This window comes from Bison bison, unplaced genomic scaffold (genome assembly GCF_000754665.1).
Source record: "Bison bison bison isolate TAMUID 2011002044 unplaced genomic scaffold, Bison_UMD1.0 scf7180017864249, whole genome shotgun sequence".
NCBI classification, from domain to species: Eukaryota; Metazoa; Chordata; class Mammalia; order Artiodactyla; family Bovidae; genus Bison; species Bison bison.
In genome coordinates this window covers 724096-744255 of record NW_011494821.1, presented here as the reverse complement: position 1 = coordinate 744255, position 20160 = coordinate 724096, and the positions used below count along the sequence as shown (strand labels likewise).

The 20160-nt window shown below is 47.4% G+C and overlaps 2 protein-coding genes across 3 annotated transcripts; one reads left to right on the top strand and one right to left on the bottom strand.

The window, feature by feature from the left end:
• The first annotated feature begins 4 nt into the window (after positions 1 to 4).
• On the top strand, positions 5 to 2674 carry SLC25A11 (solute carrier family 25 (mitochondrial carrier; oxoglutarate carrier), member 11). The gene is made up of 8 exons (XM_010847395.1): positions 5 to 101; positions 695 to 847; positions 938 to 1144; positions 1331 to 1421; positions 1503 to 1593; positions 1679 to 1778; positions 1871 to 1922; positions 2062 to 2674. The coding sequence occupies exons 1-8, from the start codon at positions 7 to 9 to the stop codon at positions 2215 to 2217; spliced, it is 945 nt and encodes a 314-aa protein (XP_010845697.1). The 5' UTR covers positions 5 to 6; the 3' UTR covers positions 2218 to 2674.
• A 119-nt stretch (positions 2675 to 2793) lies between these two features.
• Positions 2794 to 6977, bottom strand: GP1BA (glycoprotein Ib (platelet), alpha polypeptide). Of its 2 annotated transcripts, none has more exons than XM_010847393.1 (3): positions 5782 to 6977; positions 4187 to 4301; positions 2794 to 3792 (listed from the first exon to the last, which is right to left on the bottom strand). In XM_010847393.1, the coding sequence occupies exons 1-2, from the start codon at positions 6700 to 6702 to the stop codon at positions 4221 to 4223; spliced, it is 1002 nt and encodes a 333-aa protein (XP_010845695.1). In that variant the 5' UTR covers positions 6703 to 6977; the 3' UTR covers positions 2794 to 3792; positions 4187 to 4220. The 2 variants fall into 2 exon arrangements, with proteins under 2 accessions (XP_010845695.1, XP_010845696.1); XM_010847394.1 differs by having other exon boundaries at positions 5800 to 6977.
• Positions 6978 to 20160: the final 13183 nt, after the last annotated feature.

Genomic DNA, 20160 nt, shown 5'->3' with positions numbered 1-20160 from the left:
GTGGCGATGGCGGCGACGGCGAGTCCCGGGGCTTCTGGGATGGACGGGAAGCCCCGTACCTCCCCTAAGTCCGTCAAGTTCCTGTTTGGGGGCCTGGCCGGGTAAGCTCAGGCCCCAGGGATGGGACAGGAGGAGGAAGGGACGGGTGCAAGGTACCGGGCCCGGTTCTTCTTTGGGTGTGTTGCAGTGAACCGAGCTGACACGGGGTCAGTGCCGTCCCCATCGTATTGCAAGATCCTTGATGGACTGCCAGGATCTTTTCACCCATCGCAGGGCGCCTTTGGGCTGCATGCACGACCCCCACAAGACCACCTGAGTTTCCCAACCCATTGCTTGACTGCGGGACTGTATGGGGTTTCAGGTCATTGCATGGCTCTTGCTGGACTATATGGGGTCCTAGATCATGAATGCCCACCTCTCCTTGGGTTGGACTGCACGCAATCCCGGGGTCACTGCTTGACACCCTTGTTGCTGTGTGAAACGCTTTCATTGCATGGTCCCTTCTGGACTGCTGGACTTTTAAGACCCATTGCTCTTGATACAGGTAGAGACTTGTACACATGCCCACCAGTTCCTGAACTCTTAATCAATGGCATGGCGGCCCTGCCCTTTGTGACCTCTTGTTGCTGGGCTCCAAGGGACTTTGGTAGATCTGAGACACCTAGCCGTTGATGCTACCCCTGTCTTCCCCCAGGATGGGAGCTACAGTTTTTGTGCAGCCCTTGGACCTGGTGAAGAACCGGATGCAGCTGAGTGGGGAAGGAGCCAAGACACGAGAGTACAAAACCAGCTTCCATGCCCTCATCAGCATCCTGAGGGCAGAAGGGCTTAGGGGCATTTACACCGGGTACTGGGGCCAAAGGATGGGGTAGGTTGTGGGTTGACAGCTCTAGACCTGGGCTTGACTCACTGACCCCTTCACTCCACCCCCCCCCAGGCTATCAGCTGGCCTGTTGCGCCAGGCCACCTACACTACTACTCGTCTTGGTATCTATACTGTGCTGTTTGAGCGCCTGACTGGGGCTGATGGTACACCCCCTGGCTTTCTGCTGAAGGCTGTGATTGGCATGACTGCAGGTGCAACTGGTGCCTTTGTGGGAACACCAGCTGAAGTGGCTCTTATCCGCATGACCGCTGATGGCCGGTGAGTTCTAAGTCTGAGCCTGCCCCCAGCCCCATTCCCTGGAATCTAGTATGAAAGAAGTGATTTCTTATCCTAGATCTAGGGCACAGCATTCACCTGTTCACAGCATTCTGGCCTCCCTTTCTTTGCGCCTGTGGGGGCAGAGTGGTCTAGCCCAAACTTGGCCTCTCCCTGCCTTCCCTCCAGGCTTCCAGTTGACCAGCGTCGTGGCTACAAAAACGTGTTTAATGCCCTGTTTCGAATTGTCCAGGAAGAGGGGGTCCCCACACTATGGAGGGTGAGTAGAGGGGCTGGAGACTTAGGGGACCTGGGGTCCAGTCTTGGACATTTCTGACTCCCCCTCCATCTCTCACCCCAGGGCTGCATCCCTACCATGGCTCGGGCTGTCGTCGTCAACGCTGCCCAGCTTGCCTCCTACTCCCAGTCCAAGCAGTTTTTACTGGACTCAGGTGAGACCCAGAGCTGAGCCCTCAGCTCCCAGCTAGTCTGGACCAGCTTCGAGCTGATTGCCACCCCCTGCTCCACCTCCCCCAGGCTACTTCTCTGACAACATCCTGTGCCACTTCTGTGCTAGCATGATCAGTGGCCTGGTCACCACTGCTGCCTCCATGCCCGTGGACATTGTCAAGACCCGGTGAGTATCTGGACAGTCTGGACAGACCTGGGCCTGGAGAGGGATGGGAAAGGCCCTCTTATGTCCTCATGTCCCTGCCTCCTGTCCTTCAGGATCCAGAACATGCGGATGATTGACGGGAAGCCAGAATACAAGAATGGGCTGGTGAGGAACCAGAGCCTGGGGCTTGGGCTGCAGGATTGGATGCTGGGGGGAAGGGGGAGAAGGCAGGTAGCTGGGTAAGAGGAAGAGGACCCCAGAGGCCAGGTCCTAGCCTCAGTGCCCTGCCTGCCTTCCTGTCTAGGATGTGCTGGTGAAGGTCGTGCGCTACGAGGGCTTCTTCAGCCTGTGGAAGGGCTTTACACCATACTATGCCCGCCTGGGCCCCCACACTGTCCTCACTTTCATCTTCTTGGAGCAGATGAACAAGGCCTACAAGCGTCTCTTCCTCAGTGGCTGAGGCGGGTGAGGGGCCTGGAGTCGCTGCGCTGGGGCTTCATCTCACCCCCTGCTCCTACAGTCAGTGTGCCCCCCAACCCTGGGGGCCTGGACTCTGCTACCCTGGGCCCCTCTATTTATTTTCCCAACACGGTGTGGTTCCCTGCTCTACGGTTAAAGACTTTGGTCTGTCCTGCCCAGCCCCAGCTTGCCCTCCTTGCCCTGATCAGCATCATCTCTGTCCCTGGCTATACCTTGGAAGCTCACTGGGGATTTCTGGGGCCTCCTTGGATATTAGTTTCAGGGCACATAGGACAGCAGAAGCCCCTCCCTTCTCAGTGGGGAAACCAAGGCAAGGCTGAAGGGACAGGAGAGAGCAGAAGCCGTCAAGATGATCAAAGGTCTGCAGTAGGAGGACGTGGCCCTTCCTCCCTCCACCTCACTGAGGACATAATCAATAAATTGGATTGCTGACACCACCCCCAAATCTGGAGAGTTGTGGGCACAGGACGGGGAGGAGACCGGACAAACGAGCAGATGCTCCTGGAGAATAGGAACTGGAGTTTGTAAGAAAAATTATTAAAGAAAGAGCACTCACGGTTTTTATATAAGTGTTATATATAAATCAGTCATATTGCAGCAGCTGACGTATGAGAAAAACCCAAACTCCAGTCTTCCCAGCCGCTCCCCCAAGAACTCGGCAGACGCCCAGGTCGTCTCATGTAATCCCCAGGAAAAGCCTTGGGGGTCTGGTGACTGCTTCTGCAGCCTGAAGAAGGAGGGATTACAGCCTAAGAGGAGAAGGCTGACCTTCGAGGTGGGAGGGAGGGCGGGGCAGGGCATGGAGTGGACACAGTCAGGCCCCCAGAGCCTGGAGGCTTAGGAAGGGGAAGATGTTTGCCAGAGACTTGATCTGGGCCACAGGCTGGGGAGGGTGATTGCCTTCTTTGTTTCTTTAGATGTGGGATACCAGGCCCTGCCCTCAAGAAGTTTAGAAACCTCTTGGGACATAAAAGGACATAGGAAGGTCAGTTGGAAGAAGAGCCTGGTGCTTGAGGCCTGAAGGCTTCTCCGGAGCCAGGCCAAGGGACAGGCAGGCAGCAGCTGGGAGCTGTCCCCTTGGCAGAACCCATCAGTAGAAGCAGAAGTTGAGCTCAACAGCCTGGCGGTGCAGCCCGGCCCTCCCACCTCTGCGTCTTGTCTTACCCACTTTGCACACATGCTGGCCTGGGCCACAGGAGCTGCTTAGGGACGCTTGAAGCCTGGATCTTGTCCTTAATGAGTTCCAAGTCCAGAGGGGAGAGTGACATGGAAACTGAGAGTCACCAGCAGACCATTGCAGGGTGACATGAAACACCCAGGCTGGTCTGGGCCAGGAGAGACTGCACAGTAACCAACTGGTCAGGGAAGCAGGGCGGGGAAGCATTCCTGGCCCTCTGGGAGCAAAGGCTTAGAGAAACTCTGAGGAGCCGGTAATCTCTGCAGAGTCTAATAGCTGGAGCACAGGCAGTGAAGTGTTTGCTGGGAGAGGGGAAGCCGGACCGTTAGGTGGGTTGGTGCACAGAAGTCGTCGGTGGCCAAGCTCAAGAGCTGTGTTCTATCATGGGAAGAGTTCAAAGCAAGAAAAATGTCAGCGTTTCACATTAGGAAGATTCTCCCTGCACCACCCAAAGGAGGAGGGGGTCTCCCTGGAGCCAGAAATGCTTAGCCCTCACTCGCATTCTCTGGACCCCAAGTCTGGGCTTGGGCTAGAGGCAGGAGAGAAAGTCTACGCAGCATGCTAAGGGGAATGGCAGAGCCCAGGGCACCTGGGAAGAGAAGTGGGCTCCGTTTGCCTGCCTCCTGGCTTGACAGCAGGAAACCTGAGAGTAACTCAGTAAAACCCACCAAAATGGTGCTCGCTGCCAGGCCCTCCCCTGCCCTGTCCTGACACTCTGGGCACAGCAGGAGAGCTGTGTTTCTGGTGCCCCCCGGTGCCAGGAAGCACCCACCTGGCCTAGTACTGCGGGCTGCAGGCAGATACCCTCAGTAGCATCCCTGAGCTCCCAGGAAACTTCTGATTCTTGACTTGGAACTTGCTCGCGGTGGCCTGGTTGTTGGTGACCCCTGGAGGAGAGAAGGAAGGCACCCCAGGCAGGGGAGGCGCAGGTCAGGACTAGAGCTTCTGAGCAGTGCAACTAGGGTGGGGCAGCTGGGGCCTTGGGAATGCTGGTGAAGGTGCCCCAGCCTTGTTTACCTCTCCCAAAGAAACAAAATTCCATTTTAAAATTATGTTTATTGTACAAATAACATTACGATGGTGGAAAACTAGAAAATGGTAAACAGAGGGAAAGAACAGAAAACCACCCCTATTTATACCATACAGAGATACTCAGGGCCCACATGTTGACACATCTCTTTCCAAGTTTTCCTCAACAGGTACACTTGGGAACCACCTTTACAATGTTATTTGCTCTTTCCTAAAACTTCCCCAGAGTGGTAGTAACAACCCAGTGGTCTGGGAACCCCACCATCCATCCAGCATATGGAGCTCAGTTCGGTGACCTCCCCTCCAACTCCTCCATGATTTGTTGGGTCTGCAACTGTGTGCAGGGGAGACTCCTGATAAAGGCACAGTAATGAAGACCTCCTTGACCCTGTGCTCCATACCCTCCCGCCCCCTATTAGACCCCAATAGGAGAGTCTATCAGACTCTGTCTCGGGGTCCCCAAACCACCCACCCTCAGAGGCTGTGGCCAGAGTACCTAACACCCACTGTCCCCAACAGATCCCCACCACGACCCAGGCTCAGGGCCGAAGGCCGCCGACCTGCCTGCAGAGGCCCCATGCGGCCATTAGGCCGCACCCACAGGAAAAGGCTAGAGCGGAAAGTGGGAAGTAAGCCTTGGAAGAAAAGCAGCCAGGCCCGGTGTACCATCACCTGCCTTCCCCTCTGCAGCTCCAGGTGCGCCGTGTGGGTGGCCGTGGCCAGGGCCCATGGCTTCACCTGCTGGACCCAGCACAGCAGCAGGATGAGGATCACAGAGGCAACGAGAAGCCAGAGGAGACCCAAGATATAGAAGCCCAGGAACAGACAGCAAGAGTCAGAGCTGAGAACAGGGTTGTTACTGGAACTAGCCAATCCCTGGACTTTCCAGGGGTTGTCAGATTCAGAGATGATGGTTATGGTGGATTCCAAGATAGTGGGGAGTGAAATGGATTCTGTGGAGGTTAAGAATATGGTTGGTTGTAAAGTCTCACTTATGGGTTCTGGGGTGGTCGGGGTAGTGGGCTCTGGGGTGGTCGGGGTTGTGGGCTCTGGGGTGGTCGGGGTTGTGGGCTCTGGGGTGGTCGGGGTAGTGGGCTCTGGGGTGGTCGGGGTAGTGGGTTCTGGGGTGGTCGGGGTTGTGGATTCTGGAGTGGTTGGGGTTGTGGGGGGCTCAGTAGTGGGGTTTAGAGTTTTGGAGGAGGTGATGGAGTCTATAGTAATTGGGGTCGTGGTCAATTTCTTAACTGGAGGCAAGGAGGACACTTGACTGCCTGGCGAAGTAGGCGATGTTAAATAGAGCAGGTCCCAGTGCGTGGTGTGGCTAGAGAGGCTGCTTACAGTGTTCACGATAGGTACCTCCTGTTCGTCTTTGTCTTCATATTCATCGTAGTCCAGGTTGTCCCTGTCACCAGGGATGTTGCAGCCATCACCCAAGAAGTTGTAGACGTACATGCCATTCATATTGACACATCGAACGCTCTTCACATCGGGGGTCATGGCCTTAATGTCCACATCCTCCTCCCATACGTACACGTTGCTGGGGTTGTCCTGCAGCCAGCGGCTGAAATAGAGGATCCCACAGTCACAGGACCAGGAGTTGTTATGGAAAAAAGCGTAAGGCAGGAGGAGCATCCCAAAGAAGTCCGTTGGTATTGTGCGCAGCCTGTTCTTTTGGAGGTAGAGGGTGTCAAGTTCCTCCAACCCTTTTAGAAGCTCAGGGGGCAGCTCTTGCAAGTCGTTTTCAGCCAGGCTGAGCTTCTTCAGGTGGGGCGTGGGCACCAGGAGCTCAGGGGGCAGAGTCCTCAGCTGGTTTCCGCGCAGATAGAGCTCTTGGAGGCGGCTCAGGCCATGCAGAGTATCAGAAGGCAATGAGGTCAGCTCGTTGAAGGACACGTCCAGGATGGAGAGAACTGGCAGTGCCCGTCCCAACTTGGGCAGGCTTCTCAGCTTATTGTGGGCTAGATTCAGGACCTCCAGCCGTGGCAGTTTCGCATCTGCCTGCAGGCTGGTCAGCTGGCTCTTACCCAGGAACAGCTCAGTGAGCTGGGACAGATTCAACACGGATGCCATGGAGAAAGTGCCCAGGGGGTTCTCACCCAGGTGGAGGATGGCGGTGTCCGCCGGCAGGTCTGGAGGCGGTGCCTTCAGTCCCTTATTTTCACAGTTCACTTCTACCTGGCTGTCCTTGTTGCCGACTTCACAGATGGGGACAGGGTGTGAAGGGCTTGGCAGCAGGAGCAGCAAGAGGAGGAGGGGCATGGTGACCTGTGGGCAAGGGGGGCTTGAGTGGGCACCCCTCGGGCCCCCAGCAGTATGCCTCCAGGCCCTGGCCCCCACTACAGCCTCTAGGATTGTTCCAGAAACTCAGCTCCCACACTTCTCTCCCTTCCTTCCCCTCCCCTCCCCTTGTCCCGCAAAACCTAAACTACTAGCTCCAGCCCTTGGCTGTTCTCTCTCACTCAGGCCCTGGCCTCCCCGAGCCCTGGCCCCAGCTCACAGACCGGCAGAAGAACCTCCGGAGACACAGAGCTTCTTCCAGGGTGTGACTTGGTCCTTCTGTCTTCCAGCTCCAGGGAGGGCCTGGTTAGGGGCAGGAAGAGGGTAGGGATGGGGAGGAAATGGCAGCCTGATATGGGCTCCCAGAACCCGGGAACAGCCTCCATCCTGGACACAGGCCCTTATCACATCCTTCCACAACTTGCCCTGAGCCCTTCTTTTGGCTGTTCTTGCCTGCTCTCCTCCTACCTTGGGGAGATTGGGGGTGGACTCCAACCACCACTCGCTTCCAGGCTTTAAAAACCTCTCCAGCTGCCCCCCTCATTTCCCCTTCACAGCTGCATTCTTAGAATTGCCTACTTTTAACCTGGCCTCCCTCTCACTCCTCACCTTCCTCTAGGCTGCTTCCCACCTGCCCCCTTCTCCACGGACTCAGTTCTTGCCATGTACTCCTGACCCTCTATACCCACCCGACACTCTTTCCTCCACACCATCTTGTTTTCCGCAGCCTGCACACCTGTGGCCACTCCCACCTTGGGACTCATGACAGTAATTTTTTTCTTTTTTAGAGCTTTTTTTTTAAATTTATTTTTGATTGAATTAGAGTTGGTTGACAGGTTGTGTTGTTCTGCTGTTACCACAAGTGACTCAGTTATACACATACATACATTCTTATTTATATTCTTTTCTATTATGGTTTATCCCAGGATATTGAATATAGTTCCCTGTGCTATACAGTAGCACCTTGTTGTTTATCCAATAGTAATTTTTTCTTGGTTTTCTTCCTGCTTCTCTAGCTGACCTTTTTCAAATCTTCTTTGTGGATTCCTCTTCTTCTATCCTTCATGAGAGATTAACCTGCCCCCAGAGTTTGGTCACTGGCCTTCTCTGATGCCACACAAACCCCCAAGCTTCTCCTCATCCATTCCCTTGCCTTCGACCACCACTTGTCCCCCCAGTGACCCTCAAGTCTTCATCTCTAGCCCAGATCCCTCTCCTGAGACCCAAACATGTATGTCCCACCGCCTTTGGAATTTCTTGGCTGTCCCACAGGCCTTCAAGCAATATGTTCAAAAAGTTTATCGCCTGTCTCTAAATAGCCTGTCTTCCTGTGTTGTCCAACCTGGTGAATGGTTTTGTCATCTGTTCATTTATATAGTACAAGCAAAATCCCTGAGATGACCATCCTTAGCTCCACCGCCTATTTAACCTGCCACCAAGTCCCACTGGTTTTCCCTCCCAATGCCCCTCAGCCCCCTTTTTTCCACCCTCACTGCCACCATCTTCATCCAGGGTGCCATGTTCTGTCCACTGTGTCTCTGTGACAGCCTCTCCACTGCTCTCCCCGTTTACTGACTCCTTCCTTCTCCCCACCCGAGTGGTCCTTCAGAAACGCTCATATCCTTCCACTGCTTGAAATTCACCAATGGCTCCTTGCAACCCTCAGGAGGGAGTCTGAGATCCCTAACAGGCCTACAGAGTCTTGTAAGATCTGGCCCTTGCCCACCTGTCCAGCCCCTATCTCTTCCCTCCTTCCTTCCTTTCTTTCACTGAGCTGGATCTTAGATATGGCATGAGAACTCTTAGTTTCGGCATGCAGGATCTAGTTCCCTGACCAGGGATCGAAACCTGGGCTCTTGGCATTGGGAACTCCGAGTCCTAGCCTCTGAACCCCCAGGGAAGTCCTGAATCCCATCTCTTAATGCTCCACCCTGGACTCTAGGTTACTCTCTTTCTTGTGCCTTCTTCTCACCCTTCATCCCTTTCTGCCTAACTTACTTATCTGGAGAGTTCCAACCCAGAATTTCTTCCTCTGAAAAGCCTTTTAGGATTTCCCAAGATCCAGTTGGATGCCTGTTTCAGATAGATGTCATATCTGTTGGTCCATGGCCCCTTCCATGATGAAAATGTCCTATTGACTGTCCCCTAGAAGGGGTACCCTGCAGTCTCATGGGCCTGCCCTTATCTGCTGGTTGGTGACTGGACAAGGAACAGATACTTGAGCCAGATGCAGTTAATCCATACACCTGTTAGTTATAAAATTTTATATAATTTGTTGGCTGCAAAGAGTACTCAAAGACATGGAGAAAATGAGGCACTAAGTAAGTAGCAAGAAGCAAGGTGAAGTTGCATAGAGCCCACGACATGGAGTAAGGCCTCTGAGGCTGTTGGGATTTTTTGCCATTTTGGCATCAGTTAGGATTTTTAGTTGTAAGCAACAGAAATTTTTTCTACTTAATTTAGGCTGAAGAGGAATTTATTGAAACTACATTGGCTACTTCACAGGCTTCTAAACGAGGGTTAGAGAACCATACGTGGGCCAGTGTAGCTGAGAACCAGGCTGCAGAACCAGTCTGGTGAGAAATCTCTGCTCTCGATGCAAGACCATGTCTCTAAAGCTTGTTCCACTGCAACTGCTGGGCCAGGAGCTTAGCGTTAGCACAGCCTCCTGACTGCAGAGAGAGAATCCTGCATTATCCCTCCTCTGTTGTGATACTAACTCCTGATTTCAAAGTCTGGGTTCGAGGGACTTCCCTGGTGGTCCAGTGGCTAAGACTGTATTCCCAATGCAGGGGACCTGCCTTTGATCCCTGGTCAGAAAACTTAGATTCCACATGCCGCAACTAAGAGTTCACATGCTGCAACTAAGCCCTGGCACAGTCAAAACAAATAAATATTAAAAAGCCTGGGTGTAAGTCCTATTGATCTTGTACCTATGACCCAGTTACAAAGGACTCTTGGAAAGCAAGGTATCTGGCATTTTCACCTTCTATAATACAAGGCAGGTTCTGCTTCTCCAAAGATTTCCATGTTGAAGGATTTTGCAGACACAGAAAAGGGATTCATGTGCTTTGACACCTACTGAAATGGTCCTAATGTTTTACTTTCTTCACATGCTGATGGGCTGAATTGTTTCTAATTTTGCATCGTCAAATGTTTGGGATTAACCCTACTTGGCCATTATGAATTATTCTTTAAACATAGTTGTAGGTTAATTTGCTCAGATTTTATTCAGAATTTGTACATGTAAGTTAGAAAATAGGTGTGGCCCATAGATTTCTTTGGGGGGTACATTTGTCTCTCTCTATTCATTGTGTTTTGTTATCAGAGTTCTACTGGCCTTGTAAAATAAGCTGGAAATTTTTATGTTCTCTGGAAAAGTTAGAGATCATAGGGATTTTCCATGCAGTTTTGGTGGAATTCACCTATGAAACTGTCTGGGCCTGAAGACACTTGTAGGAAAACTCCTCAAATACCTTTTCAATTCCTTCTCTAATTGTTTGTCTCTTGAAGCTTCTACATCTGGAGTCAATTTTTGTAACTGTTATTTTTCTAATACAATATCTTTTTCATGTAGCTGTCAATTTATTGTCATAAATCTGTACATTTTATACTTTTATAATCTGGTAAAATCTCCATACCTGTAGTTATAACCCCTAATGTTGTTTATTTGTATTTTTGCTCTTCCTCTTCTCTGTCTTCCTCCCTGCCTCCCTTTCTTTATTGACCAAACTTGCCAAAGATTGGTCTGTTTTAGTGGGCTAGTCCAAGAACCAGGTTTATTATATTCACTAGTCAATAGTTGGGGTTTTTGATTTGATGACAAATATCTACTTTTATCTTGAATAATTTCTCACACTTTGAGCCCATTTTCTTTATTTTGTAATTTATTCTTTGAAGTATACTTGATTTACAATGTTTTGTTAGTTTCTAGTGCACTTATTTTCATGTTCTCTTTCTACCTTCTTGAGTTGAAATCTTAGTTGACTTATTTTCAATCTTGATTTTAAGGTAAACTCATTCAGTTTATACTTCTCATTTGAGTGCTGCTTCGTGTCATCTCACACATTTTATCATGTAATACCTAAGGTGAATATTTCTGATTAAAAATTTTTATTTATTTGGCTGTGCTGGTCTTATTTGTGGCACGCAGGAGATTTAGTTGAAGCATGTGAACCCTTAGCTGCCGCATGTGGGATCTAGTTCCCTGACCAGGGCTCAAACCCAGGCCCCCAGCATTGGCAGCAAAGAGTCTTAGCCATGGGCCATCAGGGAAGCCCTGAATATTTGTAATTTTTAAACCCAGCATCTATTCCTCTCAAATAAGAGGACCCCATTTCTTTTGAGAGATTACACCTCCCCAGATGAGTGCAGACTTGATGGGAGTAGGAATCCTGGCCTGTTGCTCTGGAAACCAAAATGTCTTTGGAAGTTCCTTCCACTAGATCCTTCCTGTCAGGAAGGATCACTCCAGGGATGTGACCTAATCATGGACAGTCATACTCCTTCTCCTAGGATTTCAAACAGTGAATGAGGCGACAGAAGAAGAGAAAATAGGACTGGACTTGATTCATTTCGACAAAGGGCTCAGGAAAAGCTGTAGAATACTTCCTACTACTAATTCCTCGGAGTCACCTGATTCCTGAGCAGTTCTGGATTTCCAGTGTTCACTTGTGGCCAGTGAGCTTCTGCATCTTTTCAAGAACTCTGTGTTGGATTCTTAGGTTAGAGTTGATTTCTGTTGCATGCATCCAGAGAAATCTAATTTAGGGTTCTGGTTGTGGGTTTTTTTTTATTTATTATTTATTTGTTTGTTTTGGCTGTGCTGAGTCTTTATTGCTGCTTGGGCTGTTCTCTAGCCCCCACTACTCTTTATATATAAGAGTTACCACTACTCTTTGTTGCAGCGCATGGGTTCTAGGGCACGCCAGCTTCAGTTGTTGTGGCACGTGGGCTCAACAGTTGCAGTTCCCGGGCTCTAGTGCACAGGCTCAATAGTTTATGGTAAACTGGCTTAGTTGCTCTGCAACAATGTGGAACCTTCCCAGATCAGGGATTGAACCCGGGTCTCCTACATTGGCAGGTGAATTCTTTACCACTGAGCCGCCAGGGAAGCTCTGTGGTTCATTTTTAGAGTTTGTGCAGAAGACATTAGTTGGAGGTCTACTCAAGACCCATTCAGCTTTTCTTCTTTTGAGAAATTACTCATACTCCATTAGAATTTTTGGTGCAAATGACTCTATCCCACCAGCATATGTTGACCTAAGTTAGTCACTAGACTTCCTCCCCTTGGAAAAGGGACCTCCTCCCTTTCCTCCCCTGATACAAGCTGGTAAGGGTGTCCCATGGTCAGAGTGACTGGTCCAAGGATGGAGACAGAAAGTTAAGTTGGTCCTTTCATAATGAAGCCCAAGACTTCTGTTGGTTGGTTGAGGTATGTGTACTTTCTCTGGATGTGGACAAGGAAATAAGTAACCCCAGGTGAGTTGTTGGCATCTATTTTGTGATCACAAGGGGATCTGACCTTAGGATGAAGTTAATGCCAAGGAATTTATAATGAAAAAAGAAACCAGGTCCTTGGCATCACTAAAATGCTTTATCAAACAGATTTTGAAGTTCAGTGAGCCAAAAATCCTCTTTTTTTTTTTTTTAAGCTGGTTGTTATTGGAATATCACTTGCAAAATAATGAACTTAAAATATTGTATTTTCTATTTTTTTAAAGTGGAATTATTTTCAAAGATACTTTTTAAAATTTCAGGTAGACTTTTAAAAATTAAACTTCTTATTTTGAAACAACTATCAATTCACATGAGTTGTAAGAAATAAGATGGAGATCTTGTGGACTCTACCCAATTTTCCCCCACAGTAACATCTTGCAAAACTGCAGTACGTCCAGTATCACAAACATGATATTGACATTGTTCTGTCAAGATACAGAACATTTCCATCACCATAAGGATTCTTCATGTTGCCCTTTGATACCCTTAGCCTCTTCCTTCCTACCTCCCCACTCTTCCTTACCCCTTGACCACTACTAATCTGTTCTTCATTGCTACAATCATGTCATTTCAAGAATGTTATACTGGGACTTCTCTGGCGGTCCAGGGTTAAGATCCCAAGCTTCCAACGCAAGGATGTAAGGGGGCATGGGTTTGATTCCTGGTCAGGGAATTAAGATCCCACATGCTGCACGGCATGCCCCCCCCCAAAAAAAAATGTTATATTAATGGGATCATACAGTATATAACCTTTTGAAACTGTTTTTTTTTTTTTTTCCCTCCACTCAGCATAATTCTCTGGAGACTTGTACAGGTTGTTCTGTGCATCAGAAGTTCATTTCTTATTATTGCTGAGTAGTCTTCCCTAGTACGTATGTGCTACAGCTTATCTGTTTACCAGTGGAAGGACACGAAGGCTGATCCCAGTTGTTGACTTATTACAGATAGATGTGCTGTCCATGTTAGAGATTTGTGTATGAACGTAAGTCTTCATTTCCCTGGGGAAAATTGCTCTGGAATGCAATCTCTAGGTTATATGGTAGTTGCATGTTTATTTTGGGAGGCTTTATCTTTGGGTTATTCTTTGAGTTTATCCTGTTTGGAGTTTGCTCAGCATGTTACGTGTGTAAGTTTATGTCTCCTGCAAATTTGGGTAGTTTTTAGCTCTTATTTCTTTAAGAACTGTTTCAGCCTCATCTTCTTTCTCCTCTGCTTCTGGGGTTCTGATGACATATTGGCAGACCTTTTGTGGTAGTCCCACAGGTCCCATGGGAGACTGTGTTTTGTTTTGTTTTTAATTTTACTCTTCTTGCTCTCTCTTGTTCAGAATGGGTGATTTCCATCATTGAATCTTCCAGCTCACTGATTCTTTTCTCTGTCCCCTCCATTCTGTTGCTGAGCCCATTCCCTGAGCTCTTGTTTCAGTTATTATATTTTTTCAGCTCTAAAATTTCCATTTGGTTCTTCTTTAGATCTTCTCTTTCTTTGCTGAAGCTTTCTATTTTTTCATTTTTTTTCAAGCATATGCATAATTTTTGGTGAAAGCATTTTATAGTGGCTGCTTTGAATGATTTTTCAGATAGCTCTAACATCTCTGTCCCTTTGGGTGGTGGCAGCTACGGACTGGCTTTTTTCATTCAGTTTGAGACCTTCCCTGGTTTTGGTACATTGACTAATTTTTATGAAACAGGGGCATCTTAACGTTATTTTATGAGACTCTGGATCTGATTTAAACCTTCTGTTTCAGCTGGCTTTCTCTGCTACTGCTCTGGCAGGGAAGGGAGGGGCACTGCCTCCTTACTGCCAGGCGGAGGCTAAAGTTCACATTTCCCATCCAGACTATGGACGTCTCATGAGTGAGGGTCGGAGTTCCAGTTCCCCACCGGGTCACCACTGCTACTTGGGGAGGATGCGCTCATTTCTGCAGAAATGAGGGGAACTTCTGACTCTCTAGGAGGCTTCCTCTGACACCACGCCAGCAGGGAGGGCGAAAGATGACTGGTCACTGCCAGTCTGGATGGGCGTCCAGGCTCCCCTGCAATTTCTGTGGACCCTGAGTGTGGGAGGCCTTGTTACCAGCTGATGGGGGTGAAAGTTCCCACTCCCTCCTTGGCCTTCTTAGAAACCATCCCGGCAGGGATGTTGGGGCACCTTATAGCAAGCCTGGAAATCTATGCTCACCACTTGGCCTTTGTTGGTGTGGGTGTGGGTGGGGTCAATGTTTTTCTGTAATATTTGGCTGGACTCAAGTGGTTATTTTCGGAGTTTTCTGCCATTAGGCTCTCCTTTTCCTGGCGGAGAGAGCAGGCTGTGTCTGTGGTGTTTCCAGGTTGCTAATTTCTTTTCCTCCAATAGAGGGACATTCGAGGCAAAAAGAAAACCCAGGGATCTCACCGCCATCAGGCTGTTCCTGGGGTCCTGAGGCACCTAGCCTTTCGGGTTTCTACATCTTTTTGTGTTTGTTTCCAATATAATGTCCAGTCATACTTAGCAGGTAGAATAGGAGAAGGTAAATCGATCCCATTGTCCCTCGGGTGGATTTGGCTAGCTTTTGATTGCCAACTTCTAAATTTATTGCACTTGACAGTAAACATCCCATGTATAGTGTGATGGTTAATTTCATTAATATGTATTACTTTGGCTAGGACTCACCATTCATTACCATTTTGTCTCATTTGCTTTCTCACTTTGTCTCTCTCACTCTGTTTTTTCCTGAACCATTCGAGAGTAAGTTACAGACATCACATCTTTTCCCTCCAATATATATTTCAACATATTTCCTAAAAAACAAGGACATTTTCTTACCTAACTGTAGTATAGTTATTAATTTCAAGAATTTAATATTGATACAATACCATTATCCAACTCATGGTTCATATTCCCATTTTGCCATCTATCTGAAAAATGTCCTTTATAGCTTTTTTCCCCCAGTTGAGGATCCAGTGCAGGACTGTATCTCTTTAATTTCCTTTAGTTTCTTAACCTGTCTTTATTTTTCATGACTTCAACATTTTTGAAAAACCATCATCTAGTAATTACACAGGATATCCCTCAATTATGTAGATATTTCTTCGGGTTAGCTGATGTTTCTCATGATTGGATTTGGGTTGTTTTCCTGGCAGGAATATTAGATGAGCGATGTGTCTTTCTCAGTATATCATATCAGGAGATATACTATGTCAATTTGATCCATTACTGGTGATGTTAAAACCTCGAGTGTTTGGTTAAGGGGAATCTACTCATTCTCTCCATTCTCATGATACTATTTTTCAGGACTTCCCTGGAGGGCCAGTGGTTAAGACTTCGAGCTTCCACTGCAGAGGCTGGTTCAATCCCTGGCCAGGGAACTAAGATCCCACACGGGGCGGGGGGCGGGGGGGGGTGTGTGAGGGTGTGCAGACCAAAAAAAAAAAAAAAGATACTATTATTCCTTTTGTAACTAAGAAGCAGTTTTGTAGGGAGATACTTTGATAGCATGTGAATATCCTGTTCCCAAACTTTAGCCACAATCATCCATTGATGATTTTTGCACAAACCAATTGTGGCCAGGAAGGTTGAGAAACTATTTTTTTTTAAATTTTTTAGGTGATTTAACTGTATTCCTTTTTGCTTGTAATCAAAAGAACCCAACTACAACAAAAATTAGAATCAGAAGTGGGGTTCTCATGGACCTGAACCTAAGTATCAGCAGGTGGAATGGAATGTTTCTCCCTAGTATATGTATGGTAAAGCCACTAACTGGGCCACTCCCTGGGGCCTCTTGGACTCTAAGCATGAGCACTCGGTCGGGAAGGTTGTCATGGTTTGGTGGCTCTAGCTCTGAACCTCTTCTGGGAAGAGTGAGTATTAGTTCTTTGAGCTCCCTAGACTGGATTCGTTACTGTGTATAAGTTCCGCACAATCCTGCCAAAGCTGTGGTGATACTTTGTTTCATTGTTTGTCTACCCTTCTAGATGGCGAACTTTGGGATAGAAGGCACTCAGAAACATAGCCCATGCTCTAAGGGTAGAAACTGTTGCATAGATTGACCACATCAAATAAGACACTGCCTTGGCTTCTGTGTCTCATACCCAGCTTTTATATGCTTCCTCTGGTGTCTTTTTATTATAGTCTTAAGGATTCTGCCAAAATTATTATGATATGTTTTACTACCTAGCAGGGTGATTCTCTCTTTTCTTCTCTTTTTCAAAGCTGATGTAACTATCCATGTACCTCTGTACTGTCATACACATTCTGGAATAGGTTTGTCAAGTTCCGGAAAATTTAATTTATATATTATTTTAGGGAGGATTAACATCTTTATGGGCTTCCCTGGTGGCTTAGATGGTAAAGAATTTGCCTGCAGTGCGGCAGACCTAGGTTCAACACCTGGGTTGGGAAGATCCCCTGAAGGACGGCATGGCAACCCACTCCAGTATTCTTGCCTGGAGACTCCGCATGAACCAAAGAACCTGGCAGGCTACAGTCCATGGGGTTGCAAAGAGTTGGACACAACTGAGCAACTAAGCACAACATCTTTATAATATTGACTTGACTCATCCAAACAAATTGTTGATCTTTCCATTTATACCAAAATTTCATATCTTTTTAACAGTTTTAATTTTTTTCCATAAAGGCTTTACATAAATGGAAAGAACATTCTTAATCAAGTTCTGAATACTTTATATATTGTATTACCATGGAGAAGGCAATGGCACCCCACTCCAGTACTCCTGCCTGGAAAATCCCATGGATGGAGGAGCCCGGAAGGCTGCAGACCATGGGCTCGCTGAGGGTTGGACACGACTGATCGACTTCACTTTCACTTTTCACTTTCATGCATTGGAGAAGGAAATGGCAACCCACTCCAGTGTTCTTGCCTGGAGAATCCCAGGGACGGGGGAGCCTGGTGGGCTGCCGTCTGTGGGGTCACACAGAGTCGGACACGACTGAAGTGACTTAGCAGCAGTAGCATTGTGAATGATGTTTTGCTTTCTATAATTCCTAATGGAGAGCTATTAGCATTAAATTTCTCTTGTAGTGATCGAAGTCCCTGACTCTCCTTTTGGTTCTAGTAGTTTGCTTATTGTTTCTGGTAGAGTGTCTACATAGGTGATCATATCATCACAGGTAACAATGGGTGTATCTTTTCCTTTCACGTCTGTGTACCGCTTATCTCATTTTCTTATCTTAGCACATTGGTCAGGACCCCCAATATTGTGGTAGTGGCAATTCTGTCTTGTATCCATGTTAACCAGGAGGGCATCATTAAATACATGAGTTATGGGATTGTTTTGTTTGCTTTGTTGTCTTTGTTGTTGTTGTTTGCGGCGCTGGGTCTTCGTTGCTGCTGTAGGGCTTTCTCTAGTTGCCTAGTGGTGGTTTCTCTTGTAGGGCACAGTTTCTACGGCACTCAGGCTCAGTAGCTGTGGCGCATGGGCTTAGCTGCTTCGAGGCAGGTGGGATTTTCCCAGACCAGGGTTTGAACCCGTGTCCCCTGCATTGGCTGGCAGATTCTTAACCACTGGACCACCAGGGAATTCCCTCTGAAGTTTTATAGATTAAAATTAGGCATTGCGCCCTGACCTTCTCCTATTACAAAACACAATCATGTATCTTCCTCCTTTAGTCCACTAACGTAGTGAATAATGGTGGTAGATTTTCTGATAATAAACCATTTGAACTGGTAGATATGGTCTCCGCTGTGAGTAACAGAATACCAGAGGTTGTACCTTAAAAATCTAAGGGCAGTAACATTTTTTTAAAGTTTATTAATTGACTTATTTATTTATTTTGGCCATACATTGTGGCTTGAGGGATCATCTTAGTTTCCAACTAGGAACCAAACCCATGCCTCCTGCAGTGAAAGCATGGAGTCCTAACCACTGGACCACCAGGGAATTCTCAAAGGACAGTAACTACTTAACGAGCAGGCTGGAGAGGGTCCATCTCAGGTTAATCCAGCACTTGATGGTGTCCTCCAGTCAAGAGTCTCTCTTGCCATCCTCAGCACACTGGCTTTTTGTCCTCATGGCACCCTCAGGGGTGCAAGCTGACTGCTGCATCCAAAGACACAAATCTGGTGGTGAACAGGAGGCAGGGACAACAGAAGCGCTAAACTGCTTTCCCATCAGTGACTCTCCTTTCACCAGCCAAGGTTAGACTTCCACCGGCACCTCCTCCCCCAGTCGACTTGTCCTGGTGTCATAAGTCAGAAATGGATCTTGGTGCTTCTGGTTGCAAGGGAGGTTTGCATTCTGAGTGTCTGGCGGGGAGCAGGGCATGGCTGTGACTAATCGTGACTCATCCCTCGGGGCTGGGGCACGCGCACTGCCTCCAACAAGCTGGGGTTCTGTCAGGAAGGAAGAATGTGGGGTGGCACACCGTCCTCACACCCCCAGGGCAAACTTGACCTCGTTAGATTGGAAGATTTCTTTTCCAGTAAACTTCTGGATTTGGTTGCCCCATATTTCCTTTGGAGTTTTCACATTTATGTTCATAAGTGAGTGAAGCCTATATTTTTATTTTCTCGTCCATCCTTAGCTGGAGTAAAATCTTCATAAACCTAGTTGGCTTGACTTCTTTTGTTTTCAGGAACAGATTATACAAAATACAGGTGATCCATTCCTTGAAAGTTTGGTAGAACTCATTCATAAAGCTACCTGTTGTGGGTTCGCTGGGAGGGGAGATCTTTCATTACCATTTCATCACTAGCTATTCTTTATCACTGCTCCTTTCTGCTTCAGTTTACTGATATTTCCCCCTTATTTGGGTAAATACGGTCAGCCCTCTGTTTCCATGGCTTCTGGGTCCACATGTACAGAATGCCAACTGTATTTAAAATCAACTTTAAAAATTATAAAACTGAGTTGTATGCTCTATTAATAGTCCTCTATTGAGCATTTAAACAATGTCTTACTTTTAAAAAATGTATTTTATTTTATTTATTTGGCTGCACCAAGTCTTACTTACAGCATGTAGGATCTTTAGTTGCAGCATGTGGGATCTAATTCCCTGGCCTGGGATCAAACCCCCTGCATTGGGAGCATAGAATCTTAGCTACAGGACCACCAGGGAAGTCCCAATAATGTCTTACTTTAATTTTTTCAACTAATAACCTTTTTTTGTTTGTTTTAAATCTGTGCCAGGTGGCTTATGGGATCTTAGTTCCCCAGGCCCTTGGCAGTAAAAACACCGAGTCCTCCCCACTGGACTGCCAGGGAATTCCCTAAAAACCTTTTACATTGAGCAATAACTTATACACAGAGAAATGCACAGATCTGAGGTGTACAGTTCTATGAGTTTTGAGAAATATGTCCATCCATGTAATCACCACCGCTATCAGTACAGACATTTTCATTCATTCCCTTGTGCCCCTTCTGGTCAGTCCTCTCAGCCAAGCAACTGTTGCTCTGGTTTGTGTGCAGATCTTTTACAAACATAAGTTTTTCTCTTTCTTGGATAAATTCCTAGGACTGGAATTCCTGGGTCAGATAGGAAACATACGCTTTTAATTTTGTAAGAAACTGCCAAGTTCCCAAAGTGGTAGTCTATTTTACACCTGACTTTAAAAAAATTGAGCTCTACTTACTTTTAATATTAAGAGCATAAACATTAAGAGTGTTAGGAGTCAAAAAAAGAGTGTAGGAGTATGAATCACTGGATATAACCCACTTCATTTTTAAAAAATATTTATTTGCATTTATTTATTTGGCGGTGTCATGTCTTCGTTGCAGCAGGTAGAATCTCTCATTGTGGGCATGTGGGATCTAGTTCCCTGACCAGGGATGGAACTCTGGCTGCCTTCACTGGGAGCAGAGTCTTAGCTGCTGGACCACCAGGGAAGTCCCTCACCCACTTCATTTTATAATTGCCTTTTGCCTCCTACTTGCTTGAGGAATTCCACTTCATTGGGCTAGTAGGAACTGGGAGTTCTTAGCAGTTTTTCTCTGACTCAGTAAT

Excerpts from the sequence above, each read along its gene's own strand:
- SLC25A11 (XM_010847395.1), top strand. The coding sequence starts at position 7 with ATGGCGGCGACGGCGAGTCCCGGGGCTTCTGGGATGGACGGGAAGCCC. Across the intron at positions 1,779-1,870 it reads GTGGACATTGTCAAGACCCG|GATCCAGAACATGCGGATGA; the intron begins GTGAGTATCTGG and ends CCTGTCCTTCAG. Across the intron at positions 1,923-2,061 it reads CAGAATACAAGAATGGGCTG|GATGTGCTGGTGAAGGTCGT; the intron begins GTGAGGAACCAG and ends CTTCCTGTCTAG.
- GP1BA (XM_010847393.1), bottom strand. The coding sequence starts at position 6,702 with ATGCCCCTCCTCCTCTTGCTGCTCCTGCTGCCAAGCCCTTCACACCCT. Across the intron at positions 4,302-5,781 it reads AGGTACCTATCGTGAACACT|GGGTCACCAACAACCAGGCC; the intron begins GTAAGCAGCCTC and ends TCTCTCCTCCAG.